Source organism: Corvus hawaiiensis, chromosome 8, assembly GCF_020740725.1.
Source record: "Corvus hawaiiensis isolate bCorHaw1 chromosome 8, bCorHaw1.pri.cur, whole genome shotgun sequence".
In the NCBI taxonomy this organism is placed as follows: Eukaryota; Metazoa; Chordata; class Aves; order Passeriformes; family Corvidae; genus Corvus; species Corvus hawaiiensis.
The window spans coordinates 4,532,585-4,552,155 of NC_063220.1; the positions used below are offsets into that span (position 1 = coordinate 4,532,585).

Sequence of the window (19,571 nt, forward strand, 5' to 3'; positions counted from 1 at the left end):
CCTACTTGTCATCAGTTCACCTTTTTTGGTTGTATTAATTTTTGATCTGAAATGTGTTATCAGTAGAACAGAGTGTAGTTGGTTTGTACTTTTGATTTATTGGCACTCCTGTTGAAGGCGTTTGCTGTTTCATCTCTGAGAGGAACGTTGGATTGTCATTGCCTAATTTAGAATTTAGTTCATGGAGTTGTCTTTAGACAGCTCAGGAAATGTGAACCCAGCCTGGCTTCTTCAGAAGCCTTGTTGGCTGTACAGGCACCTAAATTAGGAGTCCAGGCTCCTTAAGAAATACCTATAACAAGTCTGTGATACTTCTTTTCCTCCTAAACTACCTGAGTGTGCAGGAACAAGTGACATGAATGTGTACTCAGCAGACTTGTTTATCCAGGTTTCATTATCCTAAGAAATGCAAGTACTTCATTGTGGTCCCTCTCAAGCAGAATCATCCAGACAGGATGTGCTGGGCTAGCTCCAGAAGACCAGAGTTTTCCTTACTGCATCACACTTCTTTAACCTGTTGGGATCAGTTTTGCTGTCATTTGGGGAAGTAAGAATGTGACTCCAAGCCCCTCTTCTGTGGAAGGTCAAGTTTCAAACTTCATTCTGTTTGTTGCTCTTGGATTCTGGGGTGCACCATTTAAATTGGAGGGTGTAGGGACTTCACAGTAAACCCCTCAGTTGGGTGCCCAGACATTTTTGGCAAAAGCTGTTGATGGGAAGCAGGTGCTGACTCAAATGCAGCATAAGCATGTACAATCCAGTGTCTTTATTTACTCTGCCTGATATTTTCTTCTCCTGGAAAACTGATGTCTTTTGAAGACTGTCAGATCCTGATGGTAGTAAATCCACAGGAGCAGATTTGAAAGAGAGGATAATCTGCTTTGAAAAGACATCTTAACAGTTGTCCCTGATCTTAACTCCTGCCAGGTGCAGTTTCAAAGTGATTCAAAAAGATAAATAGATTTTTATTTTTCTCAAAACAAAAGGACCTTAATTAACTTGTACTTCATGCCTGTAAAGGTGTAAAGTCTATCCTGAGGTAGACACACTCTTTTTTCAACTCAGTGACTTGAGATAGAGTACTAGGTTGAGAGGTTTTTGGGTTTGGATTTTTTATTTGATAACGAAATAGATTTCTGAGCGTTGTTAAGTTCCAATGCTGTTAATTTATTGATTTTTTATTTTTTCCCTCTTTGGGTGACAAATATGAATAGCAGTTGACACTAAATAAAAATCTCCAGAAGTAGTTAAAACGAGCTCTGGATATTTTGATAGCTGTATCCTGCATGGTGTTTGTGATGTTTTAGTATCACAGCTACCACAAGGAGAATGTTTGAAATTAAAATCACAAATGCCAGAGTGGAGTTGTATTGTTGCAGGTTTGGTGTTTTTTCAGCTTCTGCTTCAGTGAGGGATTCTGTGTAGAGAGAAAAAGAAAGTGTTTAAAGTTTAGATTACTATATCATTTCAGTGGAAATTAAATAAGCATTTTTTGAGATATTTTCATTTGAGATGACCCGCACAGCATTCAAATTCTGAATACACAGCACTGAAGAGTTGTAAAAATTGGTAATAAAACAATCCTGCAGAACATGATACTCAATTCTTTGGTACTGCTGCAGCCAAGTTTCTGCTAAGCAGTGCTGTCACTATGAGAGAGATTTGAGACATTTGCTGCAGCAAAATTGGGCAAAAAAAGCAACTTGTGGTTCTAAGCCTGTGCCTTCCAGTGGTTTCCTATCTGCTCCTCAGTAAAACTCATTCTGGGCTTTAGAATACCTGGTGTGACCTATTTGCCCTTGAATTCTTTTCACATTACAGATGTGTCCACTTTCACACATGTGGATGCAAAATCTTTCACTATTACAGTAAGTGGGAATGTATCTAAAATGTTTTTAGAGTTCAGAAAGGTTAATAAAAAAAAAGAAAATACTCTCATTACTATTAAGAGCAAGGTTAATTTTAAATATTTCTTAGATCTGATACCTGAAAGCAAGTGGCCTAATGTGCTTTTCTCAGGTGGAGCTTTGGGCTCCATGAAGGTGAGAACAATGAGCACAGTGGGAGTAGCAATACAAGCTTTTTAAAAAAGCTTTTCCATGTATTTTAGTTTCTGTTGCTCTCAGTACTCTACCACAGTAGATCAGACTGCAAATGGCACTAAAGCTTAGTGGTCTTACAAACACCTCTGCAGCTCTAATTTAAAGGCATGGTGCTTTTGGTTTCTGCTCCCAAGATTGTCCTTTTAATTCCTGTTCTGGCCAGTGCATGCAGGGAAGGATTTAACCTGGCATGGAATAAGTCAGCTGTGTTTATTATCTGGAGTACCAACAATAAAACTGAGTGAAGTGCACACATATGTGTATTTATTTATTTATTTTTTCTCTCTTACTTGAGTACTCAGCAGCCCTGAGATCTCTTTTCAGGTGGATGGGACCTGCTACAGTGTTAGTTTTCCACGTGTATGGAGAAATGTCTTTTCTGCCTGGAGCTGCAGCCTCTGGAACAGTGAGAGCTGGTGGTGTTGCTGTCACAGATCACAACACACTGGAGATAAACTGATGGAAAGCTCTGCAGAAACCTGAAGGCCCTAAATTTGAATCTTCCATGGTTTTCAAATGCTGGGTAGGTTACCACAATGTCATCTTTATTGCAGGTGCAACAGAATGTACAGATCTGTTTAAATAGTCCACTTACAACAATCGTTCTAAGTGCTGTGAACTGTAACTACAGCATTTAACCAGGGCACTGTTGGTACATGTGGGCATAAAATGGTGTGCTTTTTTCCTTTCCCCAGCATGATGTGGTGCATGATGTTTTGCCTAGCTCTGTTTGTTAAACATCTTCAAATTTATCTGTAACTCACTTCCAACCACAGTCTACTAAAGAAGATAACGTGGAAGAGACAAAAGAAGTACAGCTGACATTTAGATTCCATTTCCTCACACATCAGGAGACTAATAAAATTAACCTTACCCACTTCTGATCAAGTCATATGTCAGTGATCCAAAATCAGGCTGTGGAGATGCTGTGCAAGTATCAATGAACGCCTGGAGATTTGGGTCAGTGGAATGAAGAGTCACTTCAGCAAAGAGAGTTTGGTTCAAGTCTACATAGTAGGGGAAGTTTTGTGTGGGCTTGGAGAGCTGATCTGACTTGTAGAAGGCCATGCTGACATTGTGCCTTCCCCCAGCAGGCATGTGTTGGGTGGCATTGTTTTTTGTTGTGTAAATGACTTCTAAGGTTTCATTGTTCTTCATTGTGCATTCTGCAGTGATCTCTGTGTTCTATCGATGCCATTGCCAGCTGGGACCAGGGAGATGGTGTTGGTGTAAGTGATGCTGTGGCCTTCATCCTGGGAAAGGAACCGTGGGAAGGGCTCAGCTGGGATGGCATGAGCAGAGCAGTTGAAAGCAATTGTGACTAAAGTTACAAACCTGCCTAGCTGTGCTTGTAACATGCTCAAGATACCATGGAAATGTGAAACAGGCTGCAACCAAAAAATGTTATCAACCCTCCTCCTGTTTTTTCAAAACACTGAACCAACCCAGGCAGCAAAAAGGTTAGGGCATAGTGCATGGAGTGTGGGAAGTACTAAAGCTGTGCTCCAGTTACTCTTATCAAAGCAGTGTTAGGAACTAGCTCTTGGGAATCTCTTGGGGGTAAATTTGTGTGGATTCTTCCATATTTCTTTTGAAAGGTTCATTGATCATCAGATTCTTAAAGAGGAAAAAATGTTTTTTGTACTTCAGGACAGGAAACATGAGGAAACAAGACAGGAAAGATGAGCTGAGTGAAAGTAAAATCAACTTTCTCACATGCTATTCATGCACTGCTTTTACCAGCTCTTATCTTTCATAAGCTCTTACTGGCTTACTCATATTTTTATCTCACAGCTGGCCAGTGGGAAGGAGAAGATCACTGAATCTGTTATAACTGGTCTGCAAGATGGATCATTCTGCTGCAGGTAAGCTTCACTAAAGCCAAGGGAGGCCAGGTAAGACTTGCTCAGAATGATTCTCATGCTGTTTAAAGAGCATGTAAGGGTTGCTGCCATTGAAAAAGAATCAAAACCAAAAATACGTTAGGACAAACTGCTATGGTCATTTCTCACTTTGTCTAAATCCTTGAACTTGTCTCATGATTTTGGATTTGTCAGTGAAAAAGCTCATGCACACTTGAGGTCATGCAGAAAGTTGCACCAAAATTTCATGCTCAACTTCAGAACTAGAGCAAAAGCACTTAAAACTCATGCTGAAAGTTTAATTTAAAACCCAGTGACACAGAATGGATCTCTGCCTTTATAAAAGGGAAAACGACACTGCGGCTCGCGTGGCTCCGCCCGCACGCGGGAACTGCCTCGCTGCTGCTCGGAGAGCACTCGGTGCACGTGGCCTGGGCCGCAGGAATCAGAGTGCTGATGCAGAATGGAGGGTGAGGAAATTGATTTATGTCAGACATTGAGGCTTTAGAAGCTCCTTTCCACCTCAGTTAATGGGAAGATGGACATGCAAGGATATAGGACCAATAAAGAAAATAAGGCCAAGCTCAGGGGAAAGGAAATTACAACACACCTAAACTCTGACTAACCAGTGCAGACCATTTTCCTGAGTACCTCAGGCAACGAACATTTAACCAGACAATAAGAGTTTATCTTTGCATTTTAGCATGGTAACAATGCCTGTTTTGTCCAAAAGAAAGAAAAACTCCGATTTTAAGTGGTGCTGGCCAAAAGAAAAGGACCCAAAAGTGAAAGAACAGGTTTTCTTTTGCACATGGGTCAGAAAATAACTTATGCTCTGTAGGTGAGACTAATGCAGGGTTTTTGTGTGTAACGAGGGTTAAATACAACCATTAAAAAGGTTTAAATCCTCAGTATCAACCATCAGTTCTTTTGGATGTTTCTAAGGGAAGAATCATGTCATAAAAAGAATCAGCATCCTCTCCATGTATCAAGTGCACTCACTGTTGGGCTCCACAGGACCTGGCAGGGGAACACTGGAATACTGAGCTGAAAATCCTCTGTAGGAGTTGGTGTTGTCGGTGGACAGCAGAACTGTCATCACGTTTGAAGAAGACTCAAATGTGGCCTGGGCACACCCACACACTTTCCCCAATAATCCAGAGTTCGTGGTGGGGCCATCACAGACTGCTGTGAAGTCAAGCTGGCAGTTTCTGTCCAATTCCAGGCTGCAGACAGAGGAGAAATCATTCCAGGGAAATCTGAGTACAGACAGCTTTGATCATAATGGAGAGAGGATCCAGTGCAGATTAAGTGTCTGATGAGTTCCACTCAACTGAAGTAAAAGAATGGAGAACAGAACACCACAAATAGGCATTATTAAAACCAAATAAAACATAGAAAAGTTATTACGTTTCTCAATGCCAGGTGATGCAGGACACCTCAGCAACCCTCTTCAGCAAGGTTTGTCACCACAAGCGCTTCAAGCCTCAGGTCTCGTAAGTTCTCTTATGAAAAAACCCCACAACTCAACTATGTGTGACATCACTGACATTACTCAGTAAGTTATGAAGCAGTTGAAGTAATGGCCATTGTATAGGAAACTTCAGAGAAAGTTTATAATCCACTCTGAGCATAGGGTCTCCTTTCTACTTTAATATAAATCTAAAAATAATGGTCTAAAGCAGACAGAGAATTTTCTATGCAGTGCATGCATTCCCACATAAAATAGTCAGGCTTTCTGATGGACTCCAGAGGGAATGGAAAGGTTTAGGAGAGACTTTTACCATCACATATGAAACCTCCTTATTGTAAGAGCATTACAGGGTCAGCCTTCCCCTCCTGCAGTCTCTGGGGTTCTGTAGTCAGACACCACTGGAGCAGCTCTGCAGCAATACTTCATTATCCTACAATAACTACCCTCCTTTAATCAGTGAATTGCTGATCTGAGCACAGAATGGTGATCCCAGGCTGAGCAACCACCAGCTCTTTATTGTTTCTGATTGAACAAAGGAAAAGTGAACAAATCTCCTTCAAAAAGCAAAATGTTTCCCAGTTAGTCACCTGATTCCTGTTACTCCAATAGAGTGTTAATTTATAAAAACAAGCCTACATTCCAGAGCAAAACCTCTTCAAAATCAAGTTCTTAAATTACAAAAATTGCCATAGGGTGGAATGTATAGAATTATTTGTTATTTACCATTTTAAATGCTTGCAGTCACATTTAGGTGTCACTATTGTGCATCAGCACATTAAAATAAGATTCACTTTAGAGATGTTTAACATTTTGACCTTCGGTTGCCTGTATAAGACTCGTTGTGCAGAAATCAATAGAATGTAACAGATAAACAGATTTCCATACCTGTGAATTCTATCGAGTTGCCTTCAACGAGAGCCAGAGCAGTGAAGAGAAGCAGGAGGAGGAACTGCCTGAGCAGCTCCATTTTGAAGGCAGCTGGGGAGGGCAGGCTTTGGCTTTTCTGACTTTTAGACCTCCTGCTGTTCCATTACCATCCTGTAGTACATGGTATCATGGAGGGAAGGCTTAATCTCTCAGTCACCGGTTCTTTTTAACAGATACAAATGAGAAAGAAGCAGGTGGGCCCATTTTTTAACTGGGCATTGTGTGGAGTAAGTTTAAAGTGCTTTTGTCAGCGTTTGTGGGTTCAAGGCACATTTTTCAGTTGCTTTCATTGAGAGTCTGTTTGGGGGTGTTGACATGAGCAGGAGTGTTTTGGAAGGGATTGACAGACTCCCTTGGGAGACACATTGGCAATTTTCTCTTAGCACTGCTCAGCAAGAGCTTGGTTTCTCCCACCTTCATTTTGACATCTCTCTCTTTAGGTTACACTGGGCAAAATATTCCCTGTCCTTGCTGAGGATTCCTCAGGTTGTAAAGTGCAACTACTGTGAAAGAGTTGTCATGAATATATTGCTGAAACACACAGGGATGAGCAAGGCCAGATTCATGTTTTTCACACATTAAAAGAAGATTGCACTGCAACCGCTTTGCAGGTAAAACTTTCTTAGCCCCACGCTAGAAGCTACAAAAGAAAAAAGGAATCAGCCTCTCCTTCCTGAGGCAAGGAAATAGCACAGTCCTGAAAGCCTGAATTCCTTTTAGCACAACTTTAACAAAGTACCTGTTCCAATATATTTACCCTATTTTTTCTCACAAGGACGAGAGCTCTGAACTCCAGAGTGTTTCTCAGTGCAGCAGTGGGTTCCCAGTCTTTAAAGCTCCTGAGGCTGTGGCTGTGCCAGTGCCACAGGTGTGCTGTTTCCTGGCCTTGGGTCGGGGTGGGACCTGCGGGGTGTGGAAGCAGCCAGGGCTCCCTCAGGAGCTGCCTGGGCTCTGTTCCAACACGGACAGCACAAACCCCACAGCTGAGCAAACAGGGCTTCTTCCAACTTTTCTAGAAAAGTCAAGTCCTTATTGAAACACAGCCGGGTGCTTTTCTTTCATAGTATTTTTTTTTTTTTTTTGACAAAACCATTTTCTTTTATAAGCAAACGAGTATATGGTGCATTTGTAATGATACTGTATTTCTAATCTCAGACCTATGCCTTCTTTAAAACAACTCTCTGATTTTTAACTCACTTTAAGAATTTTAAATGCAACTGTCTCTTCATCCTGAGATGTACTTACACTGCCTTTGAGTATGGAGGCATTGAACATATGTTTAAAGATGTTGCACAGCATTTATATTCCCTTTGGCTTCTGAAAATGCTACATTTGCATTTACTCTGTGCAGCCTTTTATTTCTTAAACCCATACATGTACTTACAAGAAATTTTCAAATGTTAACATCCGTTTTGTGACTGGATATGGATCTGCAGTGAATGTGTGAGCTGGCATGCGGATCCCTGCCAATCAACGCTGTGTCTATCAGAACCAAATGCACTTTAGATCATTACTGGTGAGAAGCAGAGCACAGTGGTGGAGTTTTGTATGAACTGAACACAATTAGAACTGGAAGAATATTGAGAGGGAAACAAAGTCTTGATGAGAAAAAACAGGCAGTTGATCCAATTACTTTTTGTCACTGGGAGTATTTACTGAAGTTTAGGCTTTTACAGATTTGCTAGATAGAAATTAAGGAACCCAGATACAGTTAAGATTAAATACCTCTAGATTTACACCCACTAGTGTATTTCTAGAAATCAGCAGCAGATCTTGGAACACAATGAACAGGTCTGGAGGTGGTCAGCATTATGTCATGGCCAGAAAAGCATCATTACTTGGGGACAATGACAATGACAACGCCGTCACTTGTGCTTCTCTTGGCTCTTCTCCTAGAGCCTGGGAAGCCTCGGGAAGGAGGCAGTCTGTTGCCTGGGAAGGGTCGGAGAGGAGGAAAAGGGAACCTGATGCCTGGGAAGGGTCGGGGAGGACGAGGAGGGAACCTGATGCCTGGGAAGGGTCGGGGAGGACGAGGAGGTTGTGTGTTGCACCCTGATACTTTGCACCGTAGGCAAACTCTCTGGGTAACGGGAGCTCTGTAACGGAACTGGACCAGCCTCTGGCCTGATGACTGCTGATTCCCACAGGTTGGGTCCCTTACACACCTGAAAAGGGGAAAAAAAAAAAACAAACCACATATAAATTGTCATATAATGATTGTGACATGCTCACTAAGCCCATTTGTTTCCTCGGTTACAAGAAACTTTCCTTCCGAAATGTCTAGCTGTGATGTTGCTCACAGCTCACAGCACTGAACTCCTAACACAGATGCCGCTGCATGGAATTTGAACGTCTGTGGGTGTAATATGCATCACAACACATATGAACATCACATGTGTAAAGCACCTGGTGGAATTCTGTTAGCATGTATTAAATCACATTATAAACTGTAAAGTGATGGGGTAGTGGAATTTTACTGGACACTCTGCTATTGATCGTGCTTAATTAAAACAAACTAAAGGACAGCCCACCCTGGAAAGAAGGATTTTGGGTTTTGGAAGCTTAGAGCTGTTCATGAAGGATTCCCCTGGACAGCCAAGACAACACCAACATCCAAGCCCCTCCGACATGTCTTTCAAACCCTGCCAGCATCATCTGGTGCCATAAATCAGTGACTACAGCAAGAATGGCTCCAGGGACTTCTGGATCAACAGACAGGCAGGAAGAATGCTGCAGAAATAGTGGTGTTTTGCAAAATTTTGGTATGATTAGGAGCTGGTAGTATGGGCATGATGGAGTAGTCAAATCAAGTTGAACCTGTGCATTTGAAGGGTGTAAGAAAATGGTGTGAAATCATGTTTGGGGTTGTCCCACCTTGGCTGGGGAACCTCAGATGCATGAATAAATATTTACCCTTCCACTGTTACTCTTGGCATCCCAGGTCTCCTTGGCTGGCACAGGTCATTCAAGTATGTCAGCAACACCAGCTTCATGTAGTTAGGCAGGGGAATAAGGTCTGCTGCAGAGGAAGGAATTGAATGTTGATACACCAGAAGTAAACACAGAGCAAAATGCAGCATGTATGAAATACTGGCCTGCTTTGCAAATTTAAATGCGGGCCTGGAACAGCAGCTGAGTGGGGAGAAAATGAATTTCTCTCTCTTTGATGATGTTCCATTAAAAGCTCAGTTCTCCCTCCTACAACTAACCCCGAGGTTAGTGTTAGTGTTTTGTTGTGGAAGAGGGTGAGCTCACTGGAATCATGAGCCTGTCTCTTTGCCTGTGAGCCCTCCAGAGCACAGGGCACAGGCTGGGCAGCAGCTGGCAGGTTATGGGAGGATATTTCAAGTGGTGCAGACCTAGGCCAGCTCATCCCCTTGGCACTCACCACTCAGGATGGTTCTGCTGCCAGCCCTGTATCAGTGGCATGTGGTTCGTGGCTAAGCCATGGCATTCCCAATCTCTCTGCCTCCATCCAGCCTCTCCCCCTTCCCCTGAACTCAGATCCCCTCTGCCAATGGGAACAAGATTGAATTCTGTTTATCCCTCTGTGGTAATCCCCTGCTCAAATGTCTGCTTTGCACCTGATGTTCAGTTAGTTTCCTGTGTGTTTTGCCAAAGCAGCCAAGTGCCTTTTATCAAAGTGTAGCTGATATGGCCAGACTCTAAAAGAATCCCTTAATCTGCTCCATAAGAAACTGAGGCAGAATGTTATCAATTAGTGAGCAGAATTTGCTATTTGATTTTTTCAAAAGATAAAGCCCACTGTAGAAAACTAAGGCTCAAAGCAAATACCACTGAATATGTCAGAAGGATTTCCACTGACTCAGCTTTCAGTGAGGATGCAGCTTTGAAAGTGCACGGGGGCTGACTTTGTAGGAGTGAGGTAATCTGGAACAAATCTGGATTTATATTGGTGTCGTGTGTCTGCCCCAGTGAATTCCAATTCCTTAGAGCTTTCAGCAGAGCAGGTATTCCTCCTGTATCAATACCAACAGCGTTTTTGATCCCTTGATTTGTATGGAAGCCCAAGGAATTATCCCTGAAGTTAAATACTGGATCCATGAGCTGAGGAATGCTGTGGAGACACGGAGCCTTGCCAGCACATCATCAGATCCCGGGTTTGGTAGAGAATTAAGGGTATAAACCAGGGTAACTCTGCATCACTTACTAGTGGCAATGGCTGCTGTTGTTTCAGGATTTGGGGGGACTGATGGAGCAGGTGAGCTTGTCACTGTGAGAAGAGAAAATATGAAGCTAAACACTGTCCATGTTCTAAATACATGGATGACTCACATGAAATGTAGTAAACTGCTCACCACAGTTGAATAAATGACCAGAAATTAATACCTGGGTTTTCAGCTGCTCTGGACTCGGCCGTGGCTGTCAAACAGAAAACAAGAGCCACACTTCAGTGTCTGTTCCATTACTGTGTGGGCAAAGCCAGGGCTGTCAAGGGGAAGGGGAGCAGGAGTTCATTCAAGCTAATGCTTGATCCCGACATTCTGACCAGTATACTAAAACCACACATACCTGCTGCTCCAGGTGTTGTGTTTTCTGCAGAGGCTGATTGGGGAATTGAGAGAAAACAAAACTACAGGTCAAAAACTGTTTTCCCGGTGCTGGGAGGTGAGAAACACCCAAACTTCAGGAGACTTACAGGTCTCACTCGGGGACTGGACAATGGTGCTGCTGCCCAGGGCAAAGTTCCAGAGTGGGAGCAGCCTCAGTGGGACAAAAAACACATCCCTGTGCTGCCTCTGCCGGGCTCTGGCCATGTGACAGCCCTGGAAGCCTGGGGCTGTTTGCTAAACTCCACTTTGGGTGCTGGGGTCACTGGGGTAAAGTTTCTAACACACAGTGCCCGCACAGTGCCGTGTGCTGGTGAGGGCTGTGCCAGCGCCTCGGTGGGCACTGAACCAGTCCATTCCCCTGGGAAACACGTGCCAGTTTGTGCAGCGATTGGGATGCAGCTCTGGGAAGCGCAGGAAGGCTGGTTTCCTGGGAATGCGATGATCAAGTGCAAATCTGAATTTATATTAATGTCGTGTGTCTGCCCCTTCCTGAGTGCCCTCACCAGGGCCAATGTTTCTCCTTTCCCCTTTGCTCCTTTATTGTGTCTGGAAGCCAAAGGAAAGGCAATTGGGATTATGTCCCATTCTAATAGTTAAATCCATGATATTAAACACACAGTGGAGACAGGGAGCCAGTCAATACATGATCAGAGCATGGCAGACAACTAAACACGTGAGCCAGAGCAGCACTGTATTACTTACAAGCAGTAGTGTCTGCTGGTGCAGTAGATGCTGCTGCTGTGAGAAAGAAAAGATGAATTTAAATAATGTCTGCATGTTAAATGTATATTTTTCCCCCAACACCTGTAGCATGTAGGCCATAGTTATGCTTTATTACTTACTGTTGGTAATGTCTGCTGGTGCAGCACTAAGATCGACTGTTGCTGTGAGAAAGAAAAGGTGAAATGAAATTTTATGTGCATGTTAAATGTATGGTTTTTCCCCCAAGACTAATAGCATGTACGTCAGAGTAATGCTTTTTTACTTACAAGCAGTTACGCCCCCAGGTTCAGCAGTAGGAGAGACTGCTGCTGTGAGAGAGAAAAGATTAAATCAAATATTGTGTGCATTTTAAATGTATATTTTTTTCCACCAAGGGCCATAGCACATAAACCAGAGTAATGCTGTTTTACTTAATACGGAAAGAAAAGGTGCAATTAAATATTGCCTACATTTTAACTATATACTTTTCCTCTGAGACCTACAGCATTTCCTGTTTATGGGAAATCAGGGCTATGAAGGCTGAGATATAATTATGACAGAGCCAAATTTTTATGGGATACCTTGCAATCTGAAGGAATATGGTTTGGGTTTGTTTTTCTCTTTCCCATCCTTTAAATACTGCCTGGTTCAGCCTCTCTCCCCATCCTTGCTGACCCTCTGGCATAACAGATGGTTGGCACAGCCCCACTTCCCCAAAACAGTGGCAGAGCTATTTCCTCAGCCCAGGCTGATTTCTGAGAGCTGGGTGCTTACAGAACACTCCACACATTTATCTCCCTTTCACAGGGAAAGGCTTTCAGAGATCTGAAGTTCCAAATTAGTTTTATGGGCCTGGAGTGTATTTTTCTTTCAGAGAGAGAAATCAGAGACACCACCAACAACATAATTTGGGTCCCTCCTGGTTTGTGGCCATCATAAACTGCACCACATGCACACACCTTGGTGGGGCAGGTGTTACAAGGTTTTCAGTTTGGGACCTTTTGCTGTCACCTGGCAGCCATTTGTGACCAACTAATGCACATCTATCCCAGATGAGGGCCGTGTTTCCTAGGACTCTTTGTCCCTGGTTCCTTTTTGCTGACCATGATCAAAGCTCCTTCCACCCCAGCAGCATGCCAAGCATTTACTTCTGCAGAAGTTGGCTGTAAAGAGCTGTCAGCAGCAGTGTGCTTGACTCATTCCCCAAGATCTAGTTCTAAACAACACTGCCAAATATGAGACAATTGAGAGAAATGCTAATCAACCTGTTGATCCAGGTGCTGAGTATTCATCAGCGATGGTGAAAGGTGTTAAATAGAAATTTAAGACTATTTTAAGACTGCATTAGCTGTCTAAATCCAGGTGGGAATAGAGAGAAAGAGGCAGGTTAAAAATTCTTTATTCAGATCCAGAGCTTGAATTGCAGGCAAACATGAATTTGTTGTTATTCAGCTGGTATTAAAAATGGCTTTATGGGAGGGAGTTGCCTTTCCCATTAAAGTTTCTAAATAAATTAATTACTTCATTAATCTGAAATATGATCAGTAATCTCAATTTTTAGGGGACTTTTTCAGAAAATAAAGGTCTGATTAAGTGGCAGTCTTAAGAATCTTTAATGTATTCTTGTTGGGTGCCTATAAGGCAGCTGAACAGCCACTTTTCACTTTCAGCAAATCAATAAAAGAAAACAATCAGTACCTGTATCTTTTTAAAGAAAAATCTTTGTTAAATGTCGAATATAATCAAAGGAATCAGTGAGCACTTAATTTTCATGCAACTTTAACACAGTTTACCTGCAATAAGTACAAATTAAAGTATTTAAGTTATTAGAGCTGTAAAGGAGCCTTTTTTTCCCTTTAACCATTGAACAGTGACGCTGATACACATGGTGTCTATAAGTAAAATGAAATTTTCTGAATAAGCAAGACAATCTCATCAAAGCTCTGTAAAATAGTCTTCTAAGAAGGAAACTTTTTGTTTCTATCCTTTTGAAAGTGAGATGAGTGGCAGGAAAAAGGTAGAAAAAGAGCGACTGATATTTCTTCACTGTGCTGAAGGGGTTTTGGCTGTTAATTTTTAAAACAACGTTTACAGAATTTAGGATAGATCCTAGATCTGGAACATGAAAACACTGTTTGAAATAAGGTTAATGGGTGGAGCAGTGAGTAAATCTCTGTTAAACTTTCGAGTGCTGGCACTGAGTCACAGCTGTGGATTCTGACAGCAGAGGTAAGGCTGTAGAAGACAAGCAGTGTTAAAAAGAAGTTTTAAAGAGAGGAATTTTCAGTTGCCTTGGAAATTGTTTATCATGTTATGCAGCATCTTGGAGTAGCAGATGGTGTGGATGTTACACAGCCACAGCTCCCAGACCATGAGAACGGGGACAGCTTGGAGGAATGGTTCAAGAACACAGAAGGCTTGAGAATCATGAGCTCTGAGGGAAGCTTGAAAGAGCTGAATTTAGTTTATGTAGGAAGTGTCTGTCACTACTCTGAACAGGATGGCCACAAGTCCCTTTGCACCCCAGAGTCTGGGAAAGCCAAAAGAGGAACTGCAGAAAATACATGTAAATAAAAGATGTTTAAATAGAGTGTCCCAGCCTTTTTTGTGGTTAATTATAGGTCAATTCAGAGGCAGAGTACATAAATATCTCCCTGGGGGGAGGTTTGCATAGGGGTTTAAAGGTACTAATGGCATCAATTCCTGCTTTGTTAGAGCAGGAGGTGGGACAGCTGGAAGGGAAGGTCCCAGCTCAGCTGGTGTCTGATTCAAAACTGCCCTGTCTGGTGAAATCGTGATTTGAAGATTTTTTAATATCTAAGAAAATATTTCATAAACTCATTAAATCAACTCTTCATTAAAAGGTTGCAAAGTGTTTTACAAAATAGGTGCCCCAACCCAGAGCATGGGGCAAGGTGGGATGTGGGCACACACAGTGCACCACGATCAGCTGTGCCTGGCTCCTCCTTACCTTCACTCCCTGGAAGCAGCAGTGCTGGAGGTGGCTCAGCACTGCCTGTGGCTGGGGCAGATGTGCTCAAATTGCCTGCTTCTGTGGCAGAAAAATCTGTTGAAACTTTTGCCATACGGTCTGTCTGTCCCTTAGCTCACTGAGGCTCCAAATTGACTTTGCAACTCAGAATTTGCCTATATAAGCTGTGTTTAGGATTCCTGGTGTAGTTACTGCCTCAGGCTCTGCATTCACTGAAGTGGATTCAAAGGAGGAATACGGGGATTTTGAAGGGACTGTGAAAGTGTTGAGGAAATACATTACTGGAGAAAAACATCAATCAGTGATAGAAAAGAGAGCTGATGATTGCTGATATGATTTTGATTATGTCCTTGAAGGAAAAGAGACTTGGGTTGTAGCCTCTAAAATCTGATAATTTGAGTCAAAATACTCAGATGAGGTCATATTTTGTTAAGATTGAATATAAGCTGAATTTTTCTTCACTGAGACAATGAACTAGCAATTGACTGATCCTGAGGTTTATTAATTTATTTTAACCTACAAACGTAATTTATTTTGAACAAACTCAAGCACTAATTTTAGATTTTATGGCGTTGTGTCTGTATCTTACCTTCAGCCACTGTGGAAAGGATTTCTGCAGCTGAGGTAGTCACATCTTCTACATATAGGGCAGATTCTGAAGTATCTTCAGAGGCTGTGAGAAAAAGGAAGAAATGTAGAAACAAGAGGGAAAGAGCCAGAGGTAAGGCTGAAAGACTGAGTGCAGCTCTTGATGAATTTAAATATCTTCAGATTCCGTAGTTCCAAGCATGCCCCATCCAGCTCCCCTTGCAGCAGGCTCTGCCCACAGCACTCACAGCCCCCACCTGGGGGGTGGCAGCAGATTGGCACTGAGCAGGCCAAGTTCAAACAAGCACCAGCTGCACTGAGAGATGCTGATTTTGCAGCATATCTTGGCTTCTCCACTGATGTCCCCTCCTAACTCAAACCTATAACCACCCTTTTCTGACATGCAGCATATTGTGCAAATGTCCTTTACCTGCCTCTGGTGTAGCTGGGATTTCTGATGCCCTGCTTTCCTCCGTGGTGGTGGTGGAAGGAAGGGAGGCAGTTGTGCTAGGGAAGGCTGAAAGGGTGAGAAATTAAGTGGCTTCGAGCAGCAATTAAAAGCTTAAGAGCGACTTGAAGAGCTTGTGACTTGCTTTAGGTCTCAGGCTTATTAAAAAAACTGATCTAGTGGGTGGTATCCCTGCCCATGGGAGAGGGTTGGATCTTTAAGGTCCCTTCCAGCCCAAACCATTCCATGATGATCAGTCTGCTGAATAAATGGAGAGGCTGAGGGAAATGAGTGCAAATGCCTGGCTGTGGTCCTTAACATTGCCAGAGCTTTTATGAATTTTGGACACACAAAATGACAGTGAGCTGGACAGTTTTTCTTTGCAAATTTATAAGTGTATTCTTTATAGCTACAACTCAGATATTAATCAGCAAGTACATGTATCCCTGCCCTGTCCTGACAGGCTGGTATTTTTCAAGTGAAGATGTTGTAGGGGGATTGTTCCTTCACAAAGGAGCAACTAAGGACAACTGTGTTGTCTGCTATGAGGATATTTACAGATTTACATGGTCACATCTTAATTTAGCTGAAAACCCCAAATTACCAGAGTGTTTGTTCTGAAAAGCCCATGCAGAAGGGCTGCTCTTACCTTCATCAGCTGTGGCTGGGATTTCAGGAGCTGATGTGGTGACTTCCTCTGTGACAGTCCTGGGTGCAGAAGACGCATCTGGGGCCAGTTGAGGAAATACAAAGCAGAGAGAGATTGGCAGCAATTAGGAGTGAACATGTGAACGGAGGTCTTGATGAAGGTGAACAGTGTTGGGTTTTGTGGGACAGTGAGTCATTGCACAGCCTTTTGATTTTGATTACAAAAAATTACTTTCACCTCATTTAATATTTATTAACAAAGGCAGTCGATCCCTGTGGTGTTTCTGACTGCTTTGTTTCACTACTAGAGGTGCAGCAGTCACTTGGAAAGATGCAAAGGGGCCATTGTGAAGGGGAATAAAACATGGAATTTGTCTTGTGCTTTGGGAGTGAATTCCAGCCCCTGTGTGTGCCTCACCTTCCTTGAGGGCTGCCACGGTCTCTGGAGCAGGCGATGTCTCAGACTGTGCTGGGGTTGAGCTGGATGCAGGGGAGGAACCTGCAGAGACATGGCAAAGATCTGTGAAAGCATTCATACTTTGGGTTTCACGGGAAAGAAAGCCACATCCCTGGACTTTAACTTTTGCTCGTGTGGCTCAGAACAACAGCTTCCAGCAGTCGTTGTAAGTGAACTTGGGAGAATTGTGTTCCTCCTGTCTGCTTTAAACAAATGGCATCTGTTGCTCAAAATTTCCACACGTGACATTTGCAGCTTGTTTTTTAACCTTGCCTTTACTAGCAGAAATCAGGGGTTCTGTGGTAGTTGTCGCAGTTGCTACTGTGTTAAAAGCTTAAGAATAAATGGTTGAGGGAACCAGCTTTTCATTTCTGTGTTACATAAAACGTAATAAAAAATAATCATGATTCTATGGTTCTAAATGATAGAAAACTGCATTTTAGCACCTGCTCGTCTGTGACTGTGTGTATGAAGAGCATAAGTAACACCTAGAAATCCCAAGAAACATGAGTAGAATCTGTACATTAAGGTTTCCAGGTTGTTATTATTATTTCAGCAGAAAAATGAAATCAGAACTTAGACCTGGAGTGTAAAGACTTGCCTCATGTTTTCGCTGATTATTAGTAGGTAAGAGGCAAACACATTTTGTATTAGCAATGCAAAGAGCAGAAATAATGTTGCAGTGGATGAATAAATAGTAATTTGGAGCAATAACTTGTAATTCAGAGCATGTGCCTTTCTAGAAAACTGTCTGCCAAGGAGCTGTAACCACATGATTTTTTGAGTTAAAACAGACTCTGAGCGTTGGGGAGGCTGTAAAGAGCTAATGGGCTCCTGCCCCAAAAGCCCTAGCTTACCTGTCGGTGCAACTGTGGAGTACATTGCATCTGTGAACAGCAGAAAAGCGCAAAATTTTACTTTATTGGGCAGTTATTTGTATATGTATTATTTATTTATGTATTTGTGACAAGAATTATTTTTGTTTCCACTCACACATGTCTGGTTTTCAACTGAATGGGCCTCTATCTTCTCCTTACTCTTTGCCTTTCTTATCTTGGGGGTTGGCTGTAATCAGATGTTGACTAAAGTGCTCCTGAGCTACCTGCTTTTCACTGTTTTCCTACTCAGGGCTTGCTGTCCAGTGTTGGTATTTTGTCCAAGACATCTTTTGCTCCTCCATCACTCAGACCTAAGCACAAGAAGCACCCCTCCCTCCACATTTCAGCCCTGGCCTGATTTCCAAGCTCCACCCTGATGTTTCTTGCATTTATGGTGAACAGGATAGTCCGACGTGTTTTTTTCTTATTATTATATTTTATTTTTATTATTATTTTTATTTTTACCTGAGCAGATGACACCAACATCCTCATTGAGTCCACAGTTGTGCCTGCCCCAGCCGGCGTGCCGGCAGTCCCAAAGGTGGGATTCAGTTCCTCTACACTGCACATCATCCAACTGGATATTTTTGCCACTGGGGCCAAAGTAAGACAGTCCCAGCACAGAGACAGCTTGGCCACAGTTAAGTTGTCTGCACACAACGTTGGCACTGTTCATATTGAAATAATCATCACAGACTGTGCCCCATTTTCCATCATGATAAACTTCAACCCTCCCGGCGCATCGGGACCCTCCAGATTCCAGTCTCAGCTGTGGCTGTGGTGGAACTAAAGCAAAAGTTGACAGGTAAATCTCAATTTGTTTATTTATAGCTAAACTTCTGATGTCTAAGCTTGCATCCCCATGGCTCTGCTGCGTGCAGGGCCTGATCTACCCTGGTAGGGTGTGGCTGGCCGTGCTGCTGAGGCACAGCTCACCCGGAGCTGGCTCAGGGAACTCCGCACATCTGCCAGGTACGTTCACACTCAGGAGCTCATCTCTTACCTTTGTGTTGAAATTTGTCTTTAATCCAACCTGAAAATTTTTTCCATACTGAATCTGTGTCTCCATCTGGCGGGTTCCACCAGGTTCCACTTGCTGTGGCAGAGAAGGAAACATATTAGCCCTGACGTAATACATCAAACTCTTGTTTTGTAAATAATTCTGTACAGCCAGACCTTAATCTACACTCTGTGATATCCTCTTTTTTTGTAAGGGATTGGCAAGGCTTTTTCATGGTGCCTATGCTGATAACCAAAGCTCAAAGTATCTCACTCAAACTAGCAAGATTATAAGTTTGAAGGAACAAGTCATGCAGAGCACATTTCCACCTGGATCTGGCCGACTGCTCTGTGTTTCTTTCCCCCTCTTTCTCTGCATTTTAAAATGTACAGTACAGAATAATTTGAATTAAAACTAGAATATTAGAAGAAAAACATTTAGAAAACAACTTTCACAAACTATTCACCTCATGAAAGAGGAAAAAAGCCTTCTTCAGCCTTCTTCAGCCTTCTTCAGTCCATAACCTTCACAGGTTATATTTTGAAATATAGTATCTTAATATAATATTACACATATTATATATACTGTATTATGTATTTTGAAATACATATATTTTGAAATACATCTATTTTGAGATATAACCTATGGATCTGGACTGAATCTTTGAAGTAGAAGACAAAGTAAACCATCAATTCTGTGGTACAAAACTCATCAGCAATATGAGAGAGAATCATATCTCTCATATATGAGAGAAGAGAATCTTTGCCACCACTTCCCAGCAAACCAGCCTGTAATAGTAAATAAATGTGACTGTACCATTCCCCTGCAAGCATGAACATGTTTTAGAGGCAGTACCTGGCTGAGACAGGAGAGTGGTGCTCAGCAGAAGCAGCCAGGTGAGACGCACGTGAAGGTCCAT

At 42.5% G+C, this 19,571-nt stretch overlaps 1 protein-coding gene across 1 annotated transcript; it reads right to left on the reverse strand.

The window, feature by feature from the left end:
- Positions 1-1,247: 1,247 nt before the first annotated feature.
- CUZD1 (CUB and zona pellucida like domains 1) lies at positions 1,248-19,571 on the reverse strand. Its single transcript, XM_048311262.1, is given in 11 exon segments — positions 1,248-1,417; positions 2,393-2,478; positions 2,480-2,656; positions 2,977-3,268; positions 4,967-5,190; positions 8,204-8,297; positions 15,223-15,306; positions 16,319-16,396; positions 16,736-16,816; positions 17,632-17,661; positions 19,508-19,571. Coding segments are annotated over 11 exon segments (1,380 nt in total).